The sequence below is a fragment of the Cyrtonyx montezumae genome, unplaced genomic scaffold (genome assembly GCF_038088225.1).
Source record: "Cyrtonyx montezumae isolate F1298 unplaced genomic scaffold, pur_monq_1.0 scaffold_22, whole genome shotgun sequence".
Classification (NCBI taxonomy): domain Eukaryota; kingdom Metazoa; phylum Chordata; class Aves; order Galliformes; family Odontophoridae; genus Cyrtonyx; species Cyrtonyx montezumae.
The window spans coordinates 5,721,903-5,743,599 of record NW_027071959.1 but is presented as its reverse complement, the minus strand read 5'-3'; the positions used below and the strand labels follow the sequence as shown (position 1 = coordinate 5,743,599).

The 21,697-nt window shown below is 54.5% G+C and overlaps 1 protein-coding gene across 3 annotated transcripts in view; it reads right to left on the bottom strand.

Annotated features, from left to right (window-relative positions):
- Positions 1–21,697, bottom strand: part of ETS1 (ETS proto-oncogene 1, transcription factor) — a 62,862-nt gene that overhangs the window by 19,794 nt on the left and 21,371 nt on the right. The window contains exon 1 of one of the 3 annotated variants that reach the window (XM_065738574.1): positions 18,591–18,932. The exons of the other annotated variants lie outside the window; for them this stretch is intronic. Within the exon in view, the coding sequence (XP_065594646.1) occupies positions 18,591–18,672 (82 nt within the window). The 5' untranslated portion in view covers positions 18,673–18,932. Of the gene's footprint in view, positions 1–18,590; positions 18,933–21,697 lie in introns of those variants that run through there. 3 annotated transcript variants of the gene reach the window in all.

The following is a 21,697-nucleotide window of genomic DNA, read 5'->3' as shown; positions in this document are numbered from 1 at the left end:
CTCCTTGTAAATTCCTGGGAGCACGAGGGCTTTACCTGCCCTCTGACGAGGCTGTGCTCTGCAGGACCCTACAGGAGGATGCAGGACCCTACAGGAGGATGCAGGACCCTGCAGGAGGATGCAGGACCCTACAGGAGGATGCAGGACCCTGCAGGAGGATGCAGGCACAGTGCTGCCCCCGTACCCGCAGCACACACCCGCCTGCAGCCTGGGGTGGGCAGAGGTCAGAGCGGGGCAGCATTTTGGTAACAAAAGCAGGCCAGGCTTTGCTCCCCTGGTTTCAGCTTTCACTGTCATCTGAAACCCCTCTCCAAGATTTTAATCAAATCTTACACAAATAAAACGTCCCCTTTGTGTACCTCCTGCTGCCCACAGAGCACATGCAAAAGCATGCATGCGTGCACGCAGGCGGGCTCGGAATGCACCAAACCCAGCTGCTGTATCCCAGCTTCGTTGGGCAATTTCATATTCAAACCTAAAAACCAAGCGTGGACTTGCACTGCAGGGCTGCTGGGGTTGTCAGATGGGTTTTACAACGCCCATTAAAGCCTCATTGACACAGCTCACACGTGCCGAGATGCCAGTCTCCTGCTGCTGCCGCTGTACTGACAGGGAGCAGCATTTGATTTTCCTCCTGGGAGACCAGGCAGGGTATGATGGTTTGGCTTTTAAATAATAGCAGGAGTCGCAGGCGCTGTGGAAAATTATGTCACATCATCTCCAGCATCTGTAAGGCAGAGATAAGCAATTTGCCTTGCACGGTGGGAAGGCAGAGGGATGCTGATGTGAGAGGCTGCAGCTTTGCAAAGTAAGGAGAGGTCTGGGGGTTCAGCTTGAGACCACAAAGGCTTCCCAAAACCAGACTTTGCTTTTCCTCCACCTCTTTCACGCCCCTGGGGACCAGATCTCAGAAGGACAAAAGGATGGCAGAGATCCTGCCACAGCCAACAGCCAGCATTGCACCCCTGTGCAGCTTTTAAGCTGAAGAAGATCCACCATCCCAGCCACCATCCGAGGTAACTAGTGATAATGGCCTCAAGTTGTGCCAGAGGAGTTTCAGGGTGGATATTAGGAACAATTTCCTCTCTGAAAGAGTGGCATAGCTGCCCAGGGGTGGGAGGGTCACAGTTCTGGGGGTGTACCAGAGCTGTGGGGACGTGTGCTGGGCTGGAGATCTGAGAGGTCCTTACCAACCTTAATCAGGCTATGACTGCACTGCTCTAGGTGCTGGACGAGCAGACACGGGGACTGTGAGAAACACAGAGAGGCCAACATCACCGAGTTCATCTCCCAGACAAATTCCCACTCTGCTCTCCGCAGGCTCCGCATGTATAAACTATTTCTATGCATCTGATCTTTTTAAAGCACTACGATTTACAAACTTTAGGGATTTTGACCTTAAAATGCAAGTGACTGTGCTGCATGTCAAAACATTAGCATCTGATTGCATAAGCAAAATAAATGGCAGTCAAGAAAAAAAGTTGGAGGACAGGAGCAAAGTCATTTTTCTCCCTAATTTCCACTTGGAGTCAATGCCCCCTTTAAGCTTCCCTCAGTCACTCACTTTGTTTCCCATCAAAAGCCCCAATGTGTCCTTGTTTGGTCCCCACTGTTTTACACAGTAGCCTGCGTGTAGATGGATGCCCAGCAGGTCAGAGCAGGGCCAGCTGACCCCACAGCCCCCCCGCCCCTGCTCTGCTGGATGGACACCAGGTCAGGGACCCAGCTTGCCGTTCTTGAAGGTAAAAGCCTGCCTGGGACAGGGACTAATCCCACGGTGTGCTGACACCACGAGGATGAGGGACACGCCGATTGCTTGAAGGAGGCATGGGGTATGTTTTGGGGAAGGTGCAATTTGGCACTGCATCAAGCGAAGACAATAATCTCTCTAGGACCGTGCGTCCAACAGCTGCATGAATTTACACCAAGATATCTCAGACGAGCTCAGTCCTTGAGCCATAGCTGGCTGAGATGCTCCCATGCAGGTTCTGCTGGAGGGCAACTGCAGCCAGGACAGGGAGGAGGTTGTGTCCCCAGGGACCATGCTCAGTGCCAGCTTCTGCCACCCCAGGGGCATCCCAGTGCTGCCCCACAGCCAAGTCCCTGACACTTGTGAAGGAGTAAGAGGAGTTTCTGAGAGCTTTGGCAAGAGGGGCAAGGACTGATTTGCTCTCCTGCCTTCCCCTGTGCCACCAGGCTGCTCCGTCCCACAAGGAGCCCACACCACCCAACACATGACACACAGGCTCTTCCACCCCGGCCTTCCCCAGGAGCAAAGCAGGGCAGGGCTAGTGATGGGGAGGCTGAAAGATGATTCCCAAAGTCTCCCAGCTGGCAGGGTTCAGCTGAGAAACCTTTCTCAGGAAGAGAGGAGGCTGGGGAGAAGGGGGCCGGGAGCTGAGACCCTTCCCACGCTCCCCTATGGGGCACCATCTCCCACATCTCCCATCCCAGGTCGTTTTCCCCTAGGGCAGATTTGCCTTTCCCAGGTGCCCCACACAGGGCAGGAGCGCCTGGGCAAATAAACCCCAACTGAGCCCCACTTATTTAGGCAGGATTAGGCAAAAATTTGTCTGCACTTTTGAACTGTTTTCACAAGCACAGCCTCTCACTCCCACGCAGGAAGCAGGAGCAGAGCCGGCCTGTTCCAATTAGGGCTCCTCCGACCAAAAGGGCAGAGAAACTCAGGGGAGAAAAGGGAAAAAAAGGGGAACAGAGGGAGAACTGGGGAGGAAGGATGAGCACGAGGAGATGCTGGGGATGGAGGGCACCGAGGCTTGTGCCCCTCCCTCAGCACCTCATCGTGTTTCTCCCTCCAAGGCATGGCACAAAGGGGACTGACATTTGCTATTTTAATTTTAAATAAATACATTTAAAAAAAAAAAGAAAAATAAGCTTTTTTTTTTTCTTTCTCCCTTCAAGTAGTGAAAAATAAATACTCTGAGATGAAAGCGGGGTTTGAAGAGAAAAACAAGAGAGGAAACCAAAAGCCCGCACTGCTTAGCGCTGCAAAAAGAACAACAAAGCCAGCTTTCTTCCGGCATTCAGCAGCTTTCTTATGGAGATGCAGCGTGTCATGGGGGCGAGTTCTCCCACTAAATAAAGGGCCTGGAAACTTGTCCTCCCTGCATGCAGATAAAAGGGTTTCTCCGGAGTCTGTACTAGGAGCATCACAGGGAGAGGGGAATGGGAAAGGTTAAGAGGAGGGTGGGACCGGCTGTCAGGATGCTCTCGGTGCTCAGCCCCTGGGCTTTGGGATAGATGGTGTTGCTCAGCCTCGCAGCATCCCATGCTCACAGCAAAGCCTCCCAGCGCTGCATTTCCAAACTGTGGGCACTGCCCTGCTCTGCTCCCAAAGAAAACCGTATATGTAAGAACATCCCGGCCACCACTCCATGCCAAACCCAGCTCTGTCCTGCAGGCAGAAGAGCTCAGGACAAAGGTCCCTCCATCCCACAGGGACACATCCTCACATGCCGTGGCACCAAGGTGTTTCATCTCGTCAAGACTTCTTTTGAATGGGACCAGCTTCAGAGCAAGAAAAGAGAGGAAAATGGAAAATAGAGCAATCCAAAGGGCAGTGTTGGTTTTGGCTCCTGTTTCCTGGCGATGGACCAGGCAGCAGCACTGACAGGTGAGAGGATGCTTCACAGCCACCCAAACTCCAGCACCACCACTGACCCCTCCTGCTGCCCGTGCTTCTTTCCATTCCCTCGGTCACAGCTTCACACTGTGGGTGTTGGACGTGGACCCTGGGAAAGCAGCATCCCCTGCACTCACAGGGGCTCGCTCCTCCCTGGTGTTTGCGGGGGAGAGAAGGGGGAGAAGCGCGAGAGAAAGCCCTGGATCGAAGCTCAGCAAAACCACAGGGTTTGAGTCAACGTTTGTTGAGATGATGAGAAAGTTTCCCTGGCTCAGCAGGCAGGACAGGACCCACGGCTCTGGAATTAGAAGCTGGGCTTCCCTCAGTGCAGGACTTGACTGCATCTTCCCTATCTCAGCTGCTGGAGGGAGCACGGATGGAGCAGAGGGAGCACCGAGGACCTGCAGCCACCTCTGGGCTTGGATGCGGCCCCGGTTTAACGACACTCATCAAAACTATGCAAAGCAGCCTGCAAAGGCAGCAGAAAGGTTTTTCCACTGAGATCTCGGTGGTTTAGATGCAGCGACGCTGCTAAGCCAGCCAGCCCTCTGCAAGCAAGCACCCATGAATCAGCTTTGCAACGGCTCCTCTCGCCTCACATCTGTGAGCATCGCTGCTGAAACCTCGTGTGAGCCCTTCCCAGAGGTGCAGATCTGAGCATGGGCTCTGGGTTTAGTGCAACCTCTGCAAAGCCCACGCGCGTGCAGGACTCGGTGCTTCGGAGGCGGCTGCAGAAGAAGGTTGAGATAGAATCACAGAACAGTTTGAGTTGGAAGGGACCCCTAAAGGCCAGCGGGTCCCAGAGCCCTGCAATGAACAGGGACACCCACAGCTCCAGTGCTCAGAGCTCCTCCAGTCTGACCCTGGGGTGTCTGCAGGGATGGGGCCCCCACCACTTCTCCGGGCAGCCTGTGCCAGTGCTGCACTAAATGAGGCTGCAGCCACCAAAAGCAGCATTGCACGACCTCCACGTGTCCCCAGGCTCCTGGCTGGGAGTGCAAGTCTCTTTTTCTTTTTGAGTGGTCAGGCCCTTCTCACCCTGCTTCGCCATGCAAACATCACCTAAGCTGCTGAAGATGGGATGAGCACCTCACTCTTGGGCTGCTTTGCCTCCTTAGCAGGGCTGGATGCTCCCAACCTCCAGTGAAGCTAGACTCTCCTCTGACAAATGCTTCCCCTGTGATAATTCACTCTAATTCCCACTAACCCTTTGCTAAATAGCTCTAATCCCCATGCACAGGCACACACACACTAATGGGAGAGCACGGATGGCCCAGCAAAGCCTGTAATAGACACCCAGCCCCGGCTGAAAGGAGGTCAAGTGTAAATAGCAAGGCCAGGTCACCCCCGTGGCAGCCGCCTCGCATCAGTGCTTCAGCTCAGGGAGATGCTCCTCCGCAAACAAGCAGCAAAAACCGTGAGCTTCTCACACCCCGAGTCCCGGCAGCAAAGCTCTAATTGCTCAACAGCAATGAGAAGGAGGGGGGGGGGTGTTGATGAAAACACCCTCCCCAAACCCAGTGATACTGACTGAACAAACAACCAGATATTCATTTGCTTCTTGGATGGCTGCCCGAGGTATTCGAATGGCTCACGCCTGGGCCCAGAAGTCTCTTGAAATTCCTTGCTCTCTGCTGGTTAGGCTGGAAACCCTGTGAGGTTTAATGGCCCTTGAGGCTCAAGCACCCACAGGAGCCCTTTCCAAGGCAAACCAAGGCTGGGAGCTCCAGGGAACGGATAGCAGCTCCCATCTCACACACCCAATGCTTTCCTACAGGTGTGGCTGAATAACTTGTGCAGCTCTCAGCCCCGTGGCAATGCCACCTGGGACACCTCCACTGCAGTGACACAACAGAGGGTCCATCCCTGGAGCAAGGTGCTCTGGACACAACATAACTCAGGACTGCAAGAGCACACGCAGGTTGGATCACAGTGCTATGTAACCCCAGCCTAGAAGCTCAGATTGCACATCTCCCCATCCAAGCAGACTCTCCTTCACATGTTGATCTCCCTCTCCTTCACCTCCCAGACACATGGACAGACACATTAGGGCTGGATCCAGCTCCCTTGCCTCCAGCTGCTGCAGGAGGCACAACACTGATGCATCACACAAGACAATGTCCCAGAAAAAAGCCAGCAGTGCTTTTGCAAGTCAGGGTTGAGGTTAATCAGCAGTACATTGTGTGAGGAAGATGCTGTCAGGATAGGAAGTGTGAAAAGGGAAGGCTGAGATCTTCTGGCAGGGCTGTCCCCCCACTGCAGGGATATGGGCCAAAGAAACTTTTGGTCATGCTTAGGTCTTTCATCACCCCACAAACAGATCCCAACCCACCAAGTCTGCTCAAGCACACCTGAAGAACGCGCTGTGCCAACATTCTGTAAGCAGATACACATGACCTCACAGCTGGAGATGGTTTCACTGCATATCTGCAAAAGGATTTTGTGCCCAAACGCCATTTGTGCTGTCCATCACCGGGACACAGTGTGCTTCCCATGAAGATGCTCCATACGGATGTCCCTGCTGCTGGGAGTCCACTGCCAGACCGCTCCTAAAAGGCAGCCAGAGCTCTCCTGGCCTCGGAATGAGATGAGGCATGCAGCCGCTCAGCCAAGTCCCTCCTTTCTTTTCCTTCCCCTCCAATCTGTCCCAAGGAATTCCCCAACCTCCACTTGATTATCAGCCCAGCCCAAGTTCTGCGTAAACTCTGTGGTGCTGGCATCAGCCCTTGCCTGCAGGCTGCATCGGTGCCACGTCATGCCAGACACGTGGGGACCACATGGCAGGACACAGACTCGAGTGCCCTCGAGCCAGGATGATGCTCAGCCCCCAGACTATCCCTCCCCACATCAAAGCTGCTCTCCTCCACTCACCAGCTCTCTCTCCATAAACCAGCAGGTTTGCCAAAGCAGGAAAGACTGGACCTGCTGTGGAGAGCACGCTGGCATTGTACACACAATAAGTGCCCACAGGGCATGAGCAGAAGGTGCCCCCAATGACACTCCTGAAGCACAGGACATCTCCACGTGATGCAGTGATGCAGAAAGCATGGAGCTGCCGGCGAGGAAGGCAGCAGAGGGTCAGCTCCTGAGCACACACGCTGCCCAGGGCGGCGGGCTCTGGGGGTGAAGCTTGCCACATCTCTCTGCAGCTGCAGATTCCTGCCTGCTGCCCATCCCACCCCACCTCCGCAGCCTCCCCAGCCAACCCTTAGCTCCAGGGCAGCCAGGCAGACGCAAAGCCAAGCCTGCAAGAAACCATTGCTCAACACGAGGGTGCAAGTCGCAGCGCATCACATCCCCCGTGGATTGCGCAGGGACGGCTGCTGCCTCACCACAGAAGGTCCCACTGCTGATAGCAGGCTCTTTTTTTTCCATGCAGCAGGGAGTGTTTCAGCTCTGCTGAGCACGCAGAGGACACACGGAGGAGCACAAGGAGTACGGTCACCACCCATCAGGTCCCCATCCCGCTGTGATGCCTCATCCTCCTCTTCCTCCATCATAGGACATAAGGACACCGGGTCTGTCCTTTTGCACCAGGCTGAGCTGTCCAGCTTTGCAGCTCCAAAAGGAGAGATGAGCATATTTCTCTCTCAAATCAAACAAATAATCGCACAGACTTTTGCAACCAGATTAAGGCTGGGAGGTTGGAGCACGGCTGGTAAATCTCAGCACTGTTTGCTCTAAATAACATTAAACTAAAGACAGTCAGGCATTGTAATCAACAAAGTTATTGCTAACTCCTTAGAACAAATAGCCAGCTCTGCCAAGAGATTGAGGTAGCACTGCGTTCTGACACCTCTCGTTTCCCTGTGCTGTGTGTGGATTTACCTCTCTGCAGCACACGATTTGCTTCTGATGAAGACTTGCATTTGCAATTGCCCCGACGGCTCTGAAGGGATCGTATCCTCCCTCGTGAACGTGGTTCACAAATATACACCACAACCCCCCCGCAGCTGAGATCAGAACCCAAGGAGCTTGCAATGTGCATCTCACCTATGCCAACTGCATCTCTCAGAGCAGCAGCATTTAAAGGAGGGGAGAAAAACCAACTGGACAGAAGAGGCTGAAGGCCCTTAAAGCAAACAACCTCTCCTCCTCGTGGTGGTGCCTGGGCAGCCCAGACAGCACTCCACTAATGCCACCCCACAGACTGCAAGCATCCTCAGACATCCCAGCTGGCATCTCCACGAGCATCACCCAAGCAGGAGCACTGTCTGTCCCATCCCATGCACAGGAACCACAAGTGCCCTACACTCACAAGAGTTTAAACATTCCCATGTCCCACTGTGAGACAGGAGCACCCTGCTTGGCAAAGCTGTTCTGCTTCACCTCCCTGTACCTCCTATCAGCCCCAAAGGGGACCACGGGTGCAGCAAACGACCTCAGTTTAAGATGGGAAGAATGAATCTGGACCCAGTTTTTCCATCTGGGGTAGGAGGAGAGGGAACCACGCTCCAGGGATGGAGGTCAGAAACAGCTCTGGGAAAAATCTGGCAAGCTGCAGGCCATGCTGGAGTGAGTGCCTCAAAAACACTGCTGCCAGACCAACTGCATTTCACAACATCTCAGGAGCAGTTCTCTTTCTGCTATTATTGTTTGGAAGTGGACAAGGAAATAAAGACAAGGAACACGTGGATTTTCCCAGGCAGAAGAACAGCCCTGAGATTAAACCTCCTCCATGCTTCTTGCCAGTTTCAGACATCAGTGTTCCCAAAAAGCAGGATGAGCTCAGAGCTTTCCACCGTTCAGGCTGTCCTGTGCAGCCTGCAGGTGATCAAGCAGCCCCATGGAGGAGAGCAAGGGTTTTCCCAAGCGGCCCCAGGAAGCTTTTCTTTTCCTACTCTGACTTCTAGGAATCTTCCCACCAGGGACCAGTGCAGCAATTGGGCCAGACAAGCCTTGGGAAGAGGAGGAAGGTGGGAGTGAGCAGGGGAAGGGAGCCAAAACCACACTGGGCTGCCCCATCAGTTTCAGCCATCCCCATCCCAGCACCAAGGGCCAGCCAGGACGAGGATTATGTCACCTATTGGCCTCAGATGGGACAGCAAAAGGCTGGCAGGGATAAACCAGGGGGTTGGGGGTGCTCAGAGGAAGCCCTTAGTTTGGAAACCTCCGCAAAGGCTGCGGGGATGGGAGGAGAGGCTGAGATGCTCACAGCCCTCGCATCCACCCCGTGCACAGCATCCGGAAGCTATTAAGGAATTACAGCCTCGCTGGCCCCGAGCCCTCCCCAGCAGAAGTGCCTGGGAGCAGATGGTGAAAGGGCTGATTGAATTCGGCTGCTCAGGCCAAGAGGCTGTTAGGAGAGATGCAAACAGAGAAGGGAGTGGGGGTGTCACTCAGGAGCCCTTGCCAGGAACTTTGGGAATCCTCCACTGATTGTAATGAGCCCTGGGATGCTGCAGTTTGGGGCTGGGTCACTGCTCCTGAGCCACGATGTGAGTTGACCAGGCATCCACCCACAGGGCCAGGCTGCAGAACTGAAGTGTGCAAAGAGCAACCTGGTCTAACCCCAGAGCATCTCCAGAGGCAGCAGAAAGGCACAGAGCCCAGCACGCCTCGGATGATGCTCACAGGGGAAAAGGCCTGGTGAGAGAGGTATGTGTTATGGAAGAAAGAAAAAGCGGGCCAAAAACATAAAGTAAGTCATCCACGAAGCCATAGGAAGGTAAGGTCAGTGCCTGCAGCTAGCAAACACTGATGGAAGAATCCAAATTGCCTGCAGGCGAAGGAAGGGTTTTAAGACCTCTGGGAAGTGGGGGAAGAAAAGGGATGAATGACCCAAAAAGCAACACAAAGCCAAGCTCTGGGCTCTCTGCCCTGGCAAGTGGCCCCACACCCCCATGCCCTGGGGAGCAGGCACTGGCTCCAGGGCCCCGCAGTCTCAAATCTTTCTTTTCTCCAAGCAAATCCTGCTCTTTTCCAAACAAGAAACTTCCAACAACCCCCCCAGGCCGGCCCCGCTCCCCGGAGTTGGGCAATCACAAAGCTCATCAGGGCTCTGACGAAGGCGCGGGCACGGAGCGCTCCATGACCGTAAGGGGATCTTTTAGGAGCAATCTTTTCCGAGACAAGTCATGAGATTTCTTTCTTGCCTGGAATTTGCTCCCACGGCTCCCATTGGCCCCGGATTGCTGAGTCAAGAGATCGTTAGGCTGTGCCCTCCAGATGAGTAAATTAATTGCCCGGGGGGGGGGGAGTGAGTGAGAGCAGGGAGGGGAGGGGAGGGCGAGCACACCACGATGACTCCCCAGCCCCGCACGCCTTGGCAGTGGGCTCTGCTGCTGCTGCTTTGCGATGCATGGAATTAGTCACCCCATTAGCAAGCACAGTTACACACAGCTGTTTAAAGGCACATTATCCCCATCCATCCCTTTTGCTTTCCTTCTGGATCTTTTTTCCACATTTCCCTTTTTTTCTTTTTGTTTTTCTATTTTTGTGAGGTTATCCAATGAATGCTTGGCACCAGCAGCTCCCAAGGCGGACACAACCCGAAGATGCCAAGCAGCTCAGGCTCACCCAGCCCCACTTCCCCATCCCTCCTCGCCCCGTTGAGGTAACCCATCCCTCTGAGGGGTCACTCCATAGGATCCATATGGCCACGGCTGCTCGGGGTTGAGCCGTTTGAACGCAGGAACACGCGAGAGTCATCCAGCTCGAAGGCAGAACACACGCACGGCCGGGGCCTTTCAAGTCACAAGCTCTCGAGCCAGCTCCAAATCTGGAGCCGCTTAAAGGGATGGAAAACAGCACCAGTGACTCAGTGCCCCGCTGGGCCACAGCTACCGTGACAGCCCTGAAAGCCCACTGCTGACGTTGGGAAGAGAAACTTTCCCAGCCCCGCGGCAGCACCGAGCTGCCCAGACTTGGGGACAGAGCAGTGAGGCTGAGCCCGGATCCCTGCACATCCCATCCTGGAGAGCGCTCCGAGCGATGCTGTGGGGATGGAGGAGAGGAGCTTTCCCCCATTCCAGCTGCAAACCACGAGGAACTGCACTCAGTGACCCCAGAGAGCGGTTTGGGGAGGTGAGAGGCTGCACAGTGGGCCCTGAGTGTCTGAAAAGAGAAAGCCACTTGGGATTGTGTTGAGAAACTGCTCCTCACAATGCTGTGTAAAAAAAAGCCTGAACTTCACGCGCTCCACTGCGGCTCCTTTTAGGTTTTTGCAGTGGAAAAAGCCAGCGGTGCTCAGCTTTTGCTACTGGCTTCTTCTGATAGCTCACATTTTCGGTAAACCATTTCTCAAAACGAAAAGGTAAAGATATATACACATATCTTGTTGCTCTACAGCTTCCAGAACATTGCCCAGAACGGAGTGGTTTTGCACAAACACGCACAGTCACCTATTAAAAAAAAAAACAACACAGCTTTCATGTGGGTCAAAAAGCCACATTTTGATTACTGTGATAGATGATGCTAACAGGAAAGAAATAAAAAGCAACACGAAACAAAGCCCAGAGTGAGCTCTGGTGGGCTGTGCTGCAGTTCCCCTACGTTAAACCTTTTCCTGCCCTCTGTTGGTGTCAGAAGCCAGGATCGACGTCCCTGAAATTCTGGGGCTGAGCACCCAGCATGTGTGCATTGCACAGACAGCAGCATCCCAATGGCTCACTCCTCTCGTGCTCCCCAGCAGCCATCTGAAGAATGCCCTGGAATCGTGTCAAATATTTTAAATGAGATGGGGGGGGGAGAGGGGGCACGGGGTGGGGAGCGGCTCGGGGGGAGCGCTCAGCTTTTGACTCAGTGTCTGGCTTCTTTCATCAAACCCACATTCCTAATCATGCCATCACCCTCCGGGAAAGTGCGACAACATACATAATCCATGTGGAGCCAATTTAAAATCCCCTCCATGGAGGAAAATGCATTTCATTCATTAACAAGCTCCGAATGCTTCACTGGGGTGAGGAGCCGGCCTTCGCCATCCCAGCTTACCCACACAGGCAGAGTCACACCCTACAGGAGAGCAATTTCCCTGCAGACACTTGCTGAATTGCGTCGGGTTTGGGTCCACCTGAGGTGGATGGCCATCTCTGCCCCTTCTGGCATCATCACAGGAGCAGTGGAACATCTGGAGCCCTGCCCCACAGATGAGTGCTTCCTGCAGAAAGCTGCTGCCTTACTACGTCAGCCCCGTGCTTCCATCAAGCATCCCCGGCAAAAGGGAAGCCCTCTAATCCCTCTGAAAAGGTGCTTCAGAGGGCATGGCACTAAAGCTCCACTCAAGCACTCAGCCCCTGGCCTCTGCAGTCACCATTCAGCTGCAGAGCTGCCCACGTGCATCTGCAGGCAGCATGGGCTGCGAGGGAGCCCTCCCCACACTGCCCAGCACCTGCAGCCATCAAATTGGCACACCACAGTGCAGCTCTGCACGCACACGGGGTCACCAATATCCTCCAAAACCTGACATCTCCCAGAAGGAGCCACTGAAAAAGAAACTTCTCCTCTCTGCGATAGAAAGCTGCTCTTTATTCCTTGCACGTGCAAGCCACTGTGCCCTAGGAGGGCATTTTCCTGCTGGGCACTGCTCCACGGGGAGCAGATGCAGGATTGAGCAGCACAGCATCCTGGCTTCTTGCAAATGCACAGCGAAGCTGGCACACAGTGCACAAAGGCACTGAACAGAGGGCACCAGGCAGCAACCACGACTCGAGGCGTGCCAAAAAAACTGTGCACCATCAGCAAGATCAGGGAGGTGATGGGGAAAATGCACTGCGTGGTCCTGCCCAGACAGACGTCGTCCCAGCGACTTGACGCCGCTCAGGTCACCGAGGATCAAACCAAACCTCCCACTGCTGCCAGCTGAGTGAGGGGGGGGGGAGAAGAGAGCCCAAAAATGTGCAGTTTCATCTCCCAGTTCAGACAGAGGAGCGCTGGGTTTGCTCTCCATGCAGAGCTAAAGGAGCCCAAAGTTGCTCCGAGCCACCCACTGCATGCAAAAAGAGAGCAGCGTGATTCTGAGCGCTTCTGAACGTGACCTTTGCTGCCATCTGAACACACGCAGCTTGCAGAAGCTCAGGTTTTGCATGCAAACGTTTGCAGTTTGCTAACGCTACCAGGACACGCTCTCAGACCCAGCGGTGCTCTACAAACGTGAAGACCGAGCCCTGGAGTCAAACTACTGAAACCACCCGGATCTTTTGTTTTATTTTACTTCTTAGTTTCTTCTGCCATCTCTCTGGACCCAACATCGAACCACGTATCCCCTCTGGACAGGAGCCACTCCCTAATTCAAGGAGATATTCATGCAGATAAAGGGTCTTGCAGATTTGCACATTTTCCCATAATTACCACCAGAGCCCAAAGCAGCCACAGGCACAAACCCTGGAAGCTGGGGTCCAGACAGAGCACAGCTATGGGCCACGGACACAGAGGCAGCCTGCAAGGCACCCAACCCTCAGCAGAGCTGCTATCTCCACAGTCATCTCCCACTTTTGTCATCAGGAGGAGCAAATTTCACGCAAACCCAAAACAAAAGCATCTCCAGAGCTCAAGAGCCCCCGCCCCCAAATTCCACTGCACCTGGGAAAAATGTAGAAGCTTGTAGGAGAATCAATAAATATTTATTGTTAAACCAGCAGTATTTTGACTGGAGATGTAAGCATGGCCCCATGCCAGTGTAACCAGAGCCTCTTGGCCAACACTGCAAACAAATTTTCTTTCTGTATCTAGTTGGGAGATTATAAACTACACAATGAAGGAAAAAAAAAAGAGAAACACAAGGCAGCAAGCGGCTTAGTCACGGAAGAGGAACAAAAGAGCTCAGATGCATAACTATGTCGTGGGTTAAAAGAAAAAAGGATGCAGGGCCAATTTTTGGCTGCGGGACAGCTGCACCATTTGTATCAGCTACAGATCTGGCCCACCGGTTCTGCAGCGATGAGGACTTCTGCTGGACCACAGCATCCCTGGCTTCAGAGCAGCTGTGCTGGTTTGGACAAGCTGCAAAGCAGCCCTGAGCTCACAGCCAGCAAGGGGACTTGGGGAAAATGCATTTCTGCTGGGATCCCCAACTTCAGAGCACAAAGAACGGGCAGTCCCTGCTCTCAGGGGCTCAAGCAAAGCAGATTGCCACTGATTTGTTGCTTCAGTTTGCCCCCTGGCACCTTCCTACCCAGCACAGGTCTTTCCTCGAGTTGAATGTGAGACGTCAGCAGCTTCATCCTTTCCATTCATTCCAGGGATAGCAGTGACACTTGTCTCCCCAAGCCATGCAATTCGCTGCCTCTAGGCAGCTTATGTGCCCGTGCAAGTGCCAGCTGATGGTGCTGAAAGGAAAGAATCCCTTTAATTGTCTGGGACAAATCCACATGGGTTTGGTTTTTTTTCCTTCCCCCAACCTCCACCTTGCTGCAGTCACTCAGCATGGCATCCCTGCTCCTTCACATCCCTACATGATATTCAGTCTGCTCTTACACCTGCCTCCTCCCCAGGTGCCAGAGATGGACCTGCTCTCACCAAAACACCTCCCGGTGACACAGAGCTCATCTCCATCTTGCCCCCAGCATCCAACTGCCATCTCGAGGTCTACCTGCAGGATTTGGGCTGCTAGAGGTAAATGGGAGCTCAGACACTGCCACACACTTCCTTTCCCAGCTCACTTCCACATCCACCCAGAATTCCAGCTCCAGGCAGGGAAAGCAGCCCCTCTGAACCCTAAACCTGAAGCTGTTGCTTCCCCAGCTCAGCCACACCACACATCTGTCCAGACAGAGGTCCCCAAAGCCATCTCCCTGGTAAAAGCCAGCCTGCCAGGATCCCAGCAGAGAGCACAGCACTGCCTGCCAGCAATGTGTCACGGATTTGGGACAGCAGACTCCTTGCCCATCAGCTCCCTTTGGAGCTTATTCCTGCATGAGACTGTGTCATCCCTTCATTTTATAAGGCTCATCAAAGCATAGCACACCATAATTACACGGCAAATTAGAGGCCACTTCATGTAACTATGCAGTAATTGCACAGTTGTTAGATGCTTTGTGGACTGCGTGATGAAAAAGTGGATGGAATGGGGCTCTGCTCCTCTTTCTTGGAAATTCTGCTCTCTGTACCAAAGTTTAAAACCCTTTGGCCAGGGATGCACTTCAGGGCGCCTATCCCTGAAGGAGGCTGTGAAGGAAGGGCACAGAGCATCGCCAGTTGTCCTCTTTCCAGCTCTCCTCATGGCTTTGTTCCTCAAGCAGACGCTGATCAAGCTGGTGACAGCCCGGTGCAGTCAGCCCCCTCCCTCCTACGAAACTATCATCCCCCCATCCTAGCTGGATACCACAGTGATGGGCATTTTGTAAGTGCATAGAAAGATAATTGCCCTTTTTCAGCTCAAATTCTCACCTCTTACAGCGGCAATCAGCGCTGGAAATACTGCAGGAGCCCGAAGCCCTCGTTTACGGACGATTGGTGCCCACACAGAACAGCACGCAGCCAAAGAGGAGCTCCCTCCTTTGCTGTCGGTGCAGAAGCAAAAGCGTTCAGAAAGATGCTGGGTAGCATTCTCCACTGCCCTGAAATCACCAAACTGCAGCTGACCCTGCTGCAAGGAGCAGCCCCCTGCGAGGGCCGTGCAGAGGTAACCCAGGATCAAACCCATCTCTGCAGAAGAGCGATGCCCCAGTGCACTCCTTTCTATTCCTACCAGCTCCCAGGCTGACTCCTTTGGGGGGGATGCTGCTGCACACACACATAACGACTGTGTGGGAATTAACGACGTGTGTTTGGAAACCTGTGCTCTCCAGGATCCCATCTGAAGGCTGTAACGAAGCAATGCTTGTAAAGCACTTTGCCCTTCCCCTGCAGCAAGGCACAGCACAGGAGGGAACGCACCTGATAAACGTGCTCAAATACAAGCTCCCTTGCTCGCGTGCACTAAAAGTGAAAGCAAAGGACAAGAGGAGATTGCCCCGGCTCCGGGAAGGGGAAGCCGTGTGCTGTGGGCAGATCCTACATCCCAACACACTGCGCAGGAGCTGTCTGCTTCCCTGCGGCAATCACAGCAGGAGAAACCTCGCTCATCCCAAACACTATACAGAGGGAAGGGCCCTTGCCAGATAAAACATCACCTCGGGGTGCCACCCACACTCAGGCCAGTGGAAACAACGTGCCTGTCTCCCAGCTGGCCCTCGGGTACGTATGGGAAGTGCCCGAAGGGACGGGTCCTGTCGGGATTTCACAGCCCGTTCCTATTCCTGTGCTGGGCAGAATGATGCCCACCACCAGGATGCACCCAGAGGGGAAGGAGGAAAAGAGGGAAGTGGATGCAGAAACCCAGAACCACCTCACATTGCACCCTGCGCTGCGGGAAGCCACGGGGCAGCAGGTCTGCATCTCTGTTAACAAGAAACGCAGTTATGTCACAGCACTGGGAGTCCCAGTGACACACTGCCTGCTTCCAGCAAGGGCTGCAAGGCTGCTTCACACTCCGACCACAGAGACCAAACAGCTCTGCAGAACTGGAGGGAGCAAACTGATTTGCAGAGGGCAGCGTTTATCAGTTGCAGCGTTCAGTTTCAGGGCTGATTTGCACCTGGTTTGGGTTCTTCCTTCAGTGGATGAACTTCAGAACGTCCACGATGAATAAAGTTGGTAAATTAAGTCAACCCTTTGGTGGATCAGATGTACATTTGCAATTAAAACTACGATATCATGCACTCCTTCATAGCGTTACAGCTAACACCACCCTCCCCCCACAGCGTGCATACTAAAGAAGACCACTAAAGGGTACTTTGGCTCCTGACCTCATTTCCCTGGCACATTCTGGATGAAAACAGTGGGGAATCTGGCTCTGGACAGCCTGTACAGCTTCACATCCCATCTGAGTTACTTTTAAACCCTTTGGACACACTGCAAATGCCATCCCACTTTTGCACACCGAGGCTGCTGCACACACGGGTTGGTGCAGGTTTTTGTTCTGGGGAAAGAAGGGGACACTGCAGCACAAACCAATGCTCCTGAGCAGCTTTACAGGGCACTGAGCACCTGGCAAATGGAATCTGCACGATTGAAAACCTGTGCCTGCAACAGCTTTCCCTGCCTAAGGTTAACCCTGTGGACACTGCAGAGCAAACCTGCTTTGCTGGCACGTGAAGGGATGAGCAGCTCATCTCAGCGAGGCCATACCCATTTCAAAGGGCAACGGGACACATCCGATGGCAGATTCCACAAGAACATACCAAGGGCTGAGCAAGCAAGACCTCAGCAGCAGTCTGAAATAGGCTGGAGCAGAGACAACGTGATGTCCCCTATTTGGGGCACTGCTGGACGCCTGAAGCAGAAGCCAGCAGCATCTGCACTCCCTCTCTCATCGTCAGTCCCAGGCACGCAAGAAAGCTTCAGCTTTCTCTAAAAAGTTGCAGGGGAAATGAGGTTAAGCCAGCTAATTGACAACATTGACCTTTCTGGCTCAGCGTTCACACAGCCACCAAAACAGAAGCGACTGCAGCTGAAGCTGACAGGAGTCAGCTCTTTTTTACCTTTTTGGTTTGCGCTTCTCAGCGCTCTTCCTGCCAAAGTTTAAACTTTGGGTCGGAGCTAAAAACTGCTTGCTGACATCAGCTGCAAAAAGAGCTTTAATTGAAGAGAACGAACCGAAGGTGGCACGAAGCAACACGTCCTCACTCGAGGCAAAAGCATTTCCATTGATCAAACACACGGGCAACAAAGAGCCTCAGTGCCCGCTGCCACCAGCACCACGAGGTGTTCAAATTTAAACAGATATTTGTTCTGATTGGAAGACAAACAAACCCTCCCAGCCCTGTGCCTGTGAGCCAGGTGTTGCTTCCCATCCCGTTTGCTTCCTCTGCAAGCAATGGCACAGCAGTCACCACCTGAAGTGCATGGGCAAGTCCTGGGTAAACGTTCTTTCAACCAGAGCTGTTGGAAATGGGCACAAACAGGTCCTCAGCACCACCAGAGACTCACATTTAACATGCTTAGGTGCTTTGGAAATGGTCCATCGCGACTGGAAGCCCTTCAGAGCACACACGAGGAGCACTGACACAGCTGTGATGCTGACCAGGTCCTCCACGGCTCACGCAGAGGATCTCCCTGCAGACAAGCTGATCCCACACGCACACCCTCCTTTATTCGGAGCTCTGAGTGCCGCGGCCCCATGTGGTACTCGGCTCCCACCCACATCCCAAATCGCATCACCCGGCAGTGCAGAGCCCCCAGCTGGGTTTCCCCAGAAACTTATGAAACGGCAAAAAAAACCCAAAACACACACAGCTCCGACTTGATTTCCTTCAGCGCCCAAAATGCAGCAACAGGGGGAACGGCTCGGGGACAGGGGAAGCGATGGGACTGCGCTTCACCCTCCCCTGCGTGCAGAAGGCAGAGCTGTGTCCCTGCAGCCCCCCCCCCCCGCAGCCCCCGGCGTGGGACCGGCGCTCCTTCTAATGGGAAACGCTCAACTAGCAGCTCTGTACAGCCGGCATCTCAACTTAGCGCCAGGAGAATTGAAAAGGAGAAAGAAAAAGCGCTCCTCGTGACGGTGACACGCCGCTGCCTTCCCGGATAGCTCCGGCAGCCGTCCTCCCCCCGTTTCTTCAGGGAAGGGGGGGGAAAAAGCCCCACCAAACTAAAGGAAGCGGAGCAGAGGGCTCTGCCGCTGCAGAGGCGGTGCCGCCCCGATCCCGATCCCGGCCGTGCTCGGACCGCACAGGGCCACGGCCCCGGGGAAGGGGGATCCGCCCCACGGCCCTTAGCCCCACTCCCCTCCGTGGGAGCTGCCCCGAGCCCACGGCGCGCATCCCGTCCCGTGCCGGCACCGGGAGGAGCGCGGGGTGCGGCGGTGGCCGCGCAGGGAGGGGAAGTGATCCGAGCGCTCCGAAGCCAACTTCGCCTTTACCAGAGCCGGGGGCGGCCCCCCCGCACCCCGCGGGACCCCCCCCAGATACCGCGCATCCCCCGCAAACCGCCGCCCTCGAGGAGGGCTTTCCCCGGGACGCGGGCGGCTCACCGGGCGACGGGAAGAGATCGATGTCCACCTTCTCCGTCTTGATGATGGTCAGGGTGGGCTTCAGGTCCACCGCCGCCTTCATGGCTGGAGCCGGAGCGAGGGGACCGCGACCGGGAGCTGGGGGGTTGGGGGGGGGGGGGGGGCGGCTGCTGCGCCGGGGCAGCGGCGGCCGAGCGCCTTCCTCCTCCTCTTCCTCCTCCTCCTTCCTTCCTCGCTCACTCTCTCCCTTCTCCTTCCGCGCTCCTTCGCTGCCGCTCCGCTCCGCCTCGCCCCCCCCCGCCGCCGCCGCCGCCCGGCCGGGCTGAGCCGAGGGGAGGGAGCTGGGGCGGCCCCGAGCGGCGGTGACAGCGGCGGGGAGGGACCCGGCTGCCCCCGCCCCGGAGGCGGCCCCGGGCCGGGCACTGCGGGGAGCGGAGCCGGAGCCGCCTCGGGGGGGGGTTAGGAGCTGCGCGTTGAGGCTCCGCAGTCCCGTTTCCACGCGGGGAAAAAAGATCTCGAGGTGTTATCTTCTCCCCGCTCGATGCCCCGAGGCGGACGCGGAGCGGAGCCCTGGATGCCCGCGGGTGATCGTGATGTGTGTGCCGGACGAGGGGGCTAGATCGGGGGGGGGGGGGGGCAAACGGGTGTGGGAGCGGCTAGGAAGATGCGAGTGCTGTGGCAGCGTGTTGTGAGCTTCACAGAGGAATATCGGTTTTCACATAAAATACGTTTTATTATATTTGGGTAGCAAAAACTTCAGACCACAAACGGCAGAGCAGAAAGGAGATTATGACTCACAGATGTCAATTTACCGGTACAAGTGTAAAAAAAAAAAAAAAGAAAAAAAGAAAAGAAAATTAGCAAGCAGCTTTTGTGGTTCTCTCTCTCAGAAACTCTCGGCAGTTGGTGACACGCTGGCACGGAGAGCTGCACCCAGGGGCTGCAATGGGGCAAGGGCTGAACTCGGGGCTGCTCACCCCAATGTGCAGCAGGGAACACATACAGCAGAAACCCAGTGTGCTTCACTGATGCAAATGTCACAGCTCAGAAGTATTTCTAGCTCCTTCAGCGCTGCCTTTCTCGTTCACCCAAGGTGCGTTTGTAGAAGAGATGTCGGTGGAAATAAAAGAAGCTGTGAGGTGCTGGAGCCACAAATGCAGAGCTTGATGCTCGCTCACACAGCGACTGTTTAACCAAGGCAGACAGCTCAGGCTGTTCAAACACCAGCAAAGCTCGGTGGGCAGCGAGCTGTGCCTGAAAGCTCAGCCTCAGGTGCCTCACGTTGAGCAACCAGCCACAGGAATCTGAGAGGGTGGCTGCAAGAATAAAACTTGGTCCTTATTGCCTCCCCCTGCACAGGGTGACGGGCTTGCTCCTGTCCTGTTGTGTTTTTTATCCCCTTTTATGATGGATAGCAATGATTGAAGGAAGAGACTGTAGAGAGGAGTGTGAGCAGCATGCAGGTTGGCTGCGATGCACGGCAGGGAGCAGAGTGAAGCAGGGAGAGTGCATGTGTGCTGCTGCTGGGGAGCAGCTGGCTGCAGCCTCCTGGCCACGGTGAAGACATCAGAAAGCACCTATGGCCCCTACACCCCACCATTAGTGCTTGAGAACCCGCGGTGCTCAGAGTGAGTGCAGCCTCCTGCAGCAAACCACAATCCCCAGGCTGAAAGAGGAGGCACGCTGCGAGGCCATGGTGCTGTGCCTGAGTGAGAGCTGATGGGGACGAGCTGCTGACACCATGCAGGAGGCTCCCACGAGCAGAGATGCTCCCGGGTGCAGCAGAGGAGCTGCTGCTGGGATGAAAATGCTGCAGCAGAGAAGGTGTCAGCTGCCTCTCAGGTGTCTGTGCTTTAGCCCTGCTCCCGTGGGCTGATGCATTTGGCTTTGGCCTCTCCTGTGAGCGTTACAGTCTTGAGGACTGGCTGAAGTCCAATGCACCTGTATTGAGGCTCCCTCTCTCCTGGACTAGTACAAAGGCTCTAATGAAGATTGTTCTTGCAGTTCGTGTGTTTTTTATCAGAGAAGATGCACACACTCATGCATGCCGGCTCCATGCTGAAGCCACAGCTTGGTGCTGCATGGCTGCAGGGGCTCTGAGCTCCCCCAGATTCCTGTTTTGCAGGACAATGAGGAGTGCTTCCAAGAGCTGCACTGGGGCAACAAAGCTCAAAGTGGAGGAAAGGTGGTGGAAAAGAAGAGAGAGCCTGCGGACAGAAATTTCCTCCCAGGGCAGCTGAATCTCTCCTTCAAACTCGACTCCGTTCTAGCGACTGCCTTAATTTGTGTTCACTTCAGAGCCTGCAACATGAAAGCCCTGGCTCTGAACTCCAGCTGAGCCACTCAATGGCTCAGTGTTCGCAGAAGGCATGGAAGGAATCCATTGATTAGTTTCTTCAGCTGGGATGTGACCATTTGGAGTCCAAGACCTGCCAAACATGACTCTGCCTCAGCAACTGGTTCCTATTTGCTGCTTAAAGGCTTCAGAAAAATCTTTCCTCTTCAACATCCAAGACTCACCCTCCTTTTCCATTCTGTTGCTCTTCAACATTAATATCTGTTCCTGTTCTTCCCTGTTGAGGGAGGATGCTGGGCCACGGACAACAGCCCTGCTGCCATTAATGCAGTCAGAAGATTTTGCTGTGGATGGGAGATAACCATCCGCCCTCCCTCCACAATGCAGCCCCATTATTCTTCAACAGTTTGGAACAAAGAAAGGAGAGGCAATAATGCCACATTGTTCCAGGGATGCTGACTAACCTGGGTTTAAATGAATAATTATTCATTTATTATTCATTTTGAGTTGAGGAGAGGTATGAGGAGATCAGAGCCTTTGCTGCAGTGTGGACACGAGCTGGGGCCAGCCCTTTCCATTAGCAGGGCCAAATCCACTCCTGCTGAGCCTTTCTGCAAACTGGCAGCTGTGGGCTCTCCTCCAGATGTTGTGTCTGGGACGGCTCCCTGGCTTTGCCCACCTCCTTGCAGCCACTACCACTGGGTGAGCAAAGGTGCTTTCCTAGCCCCAAAATGCAGCCACCTTTGGGGTGAATCACAACGGCTCCGTAAGAACACAGAGCCACACCACCCAGCTGTTATGGACAGGAAATGAAGAACACCATAACCAATTA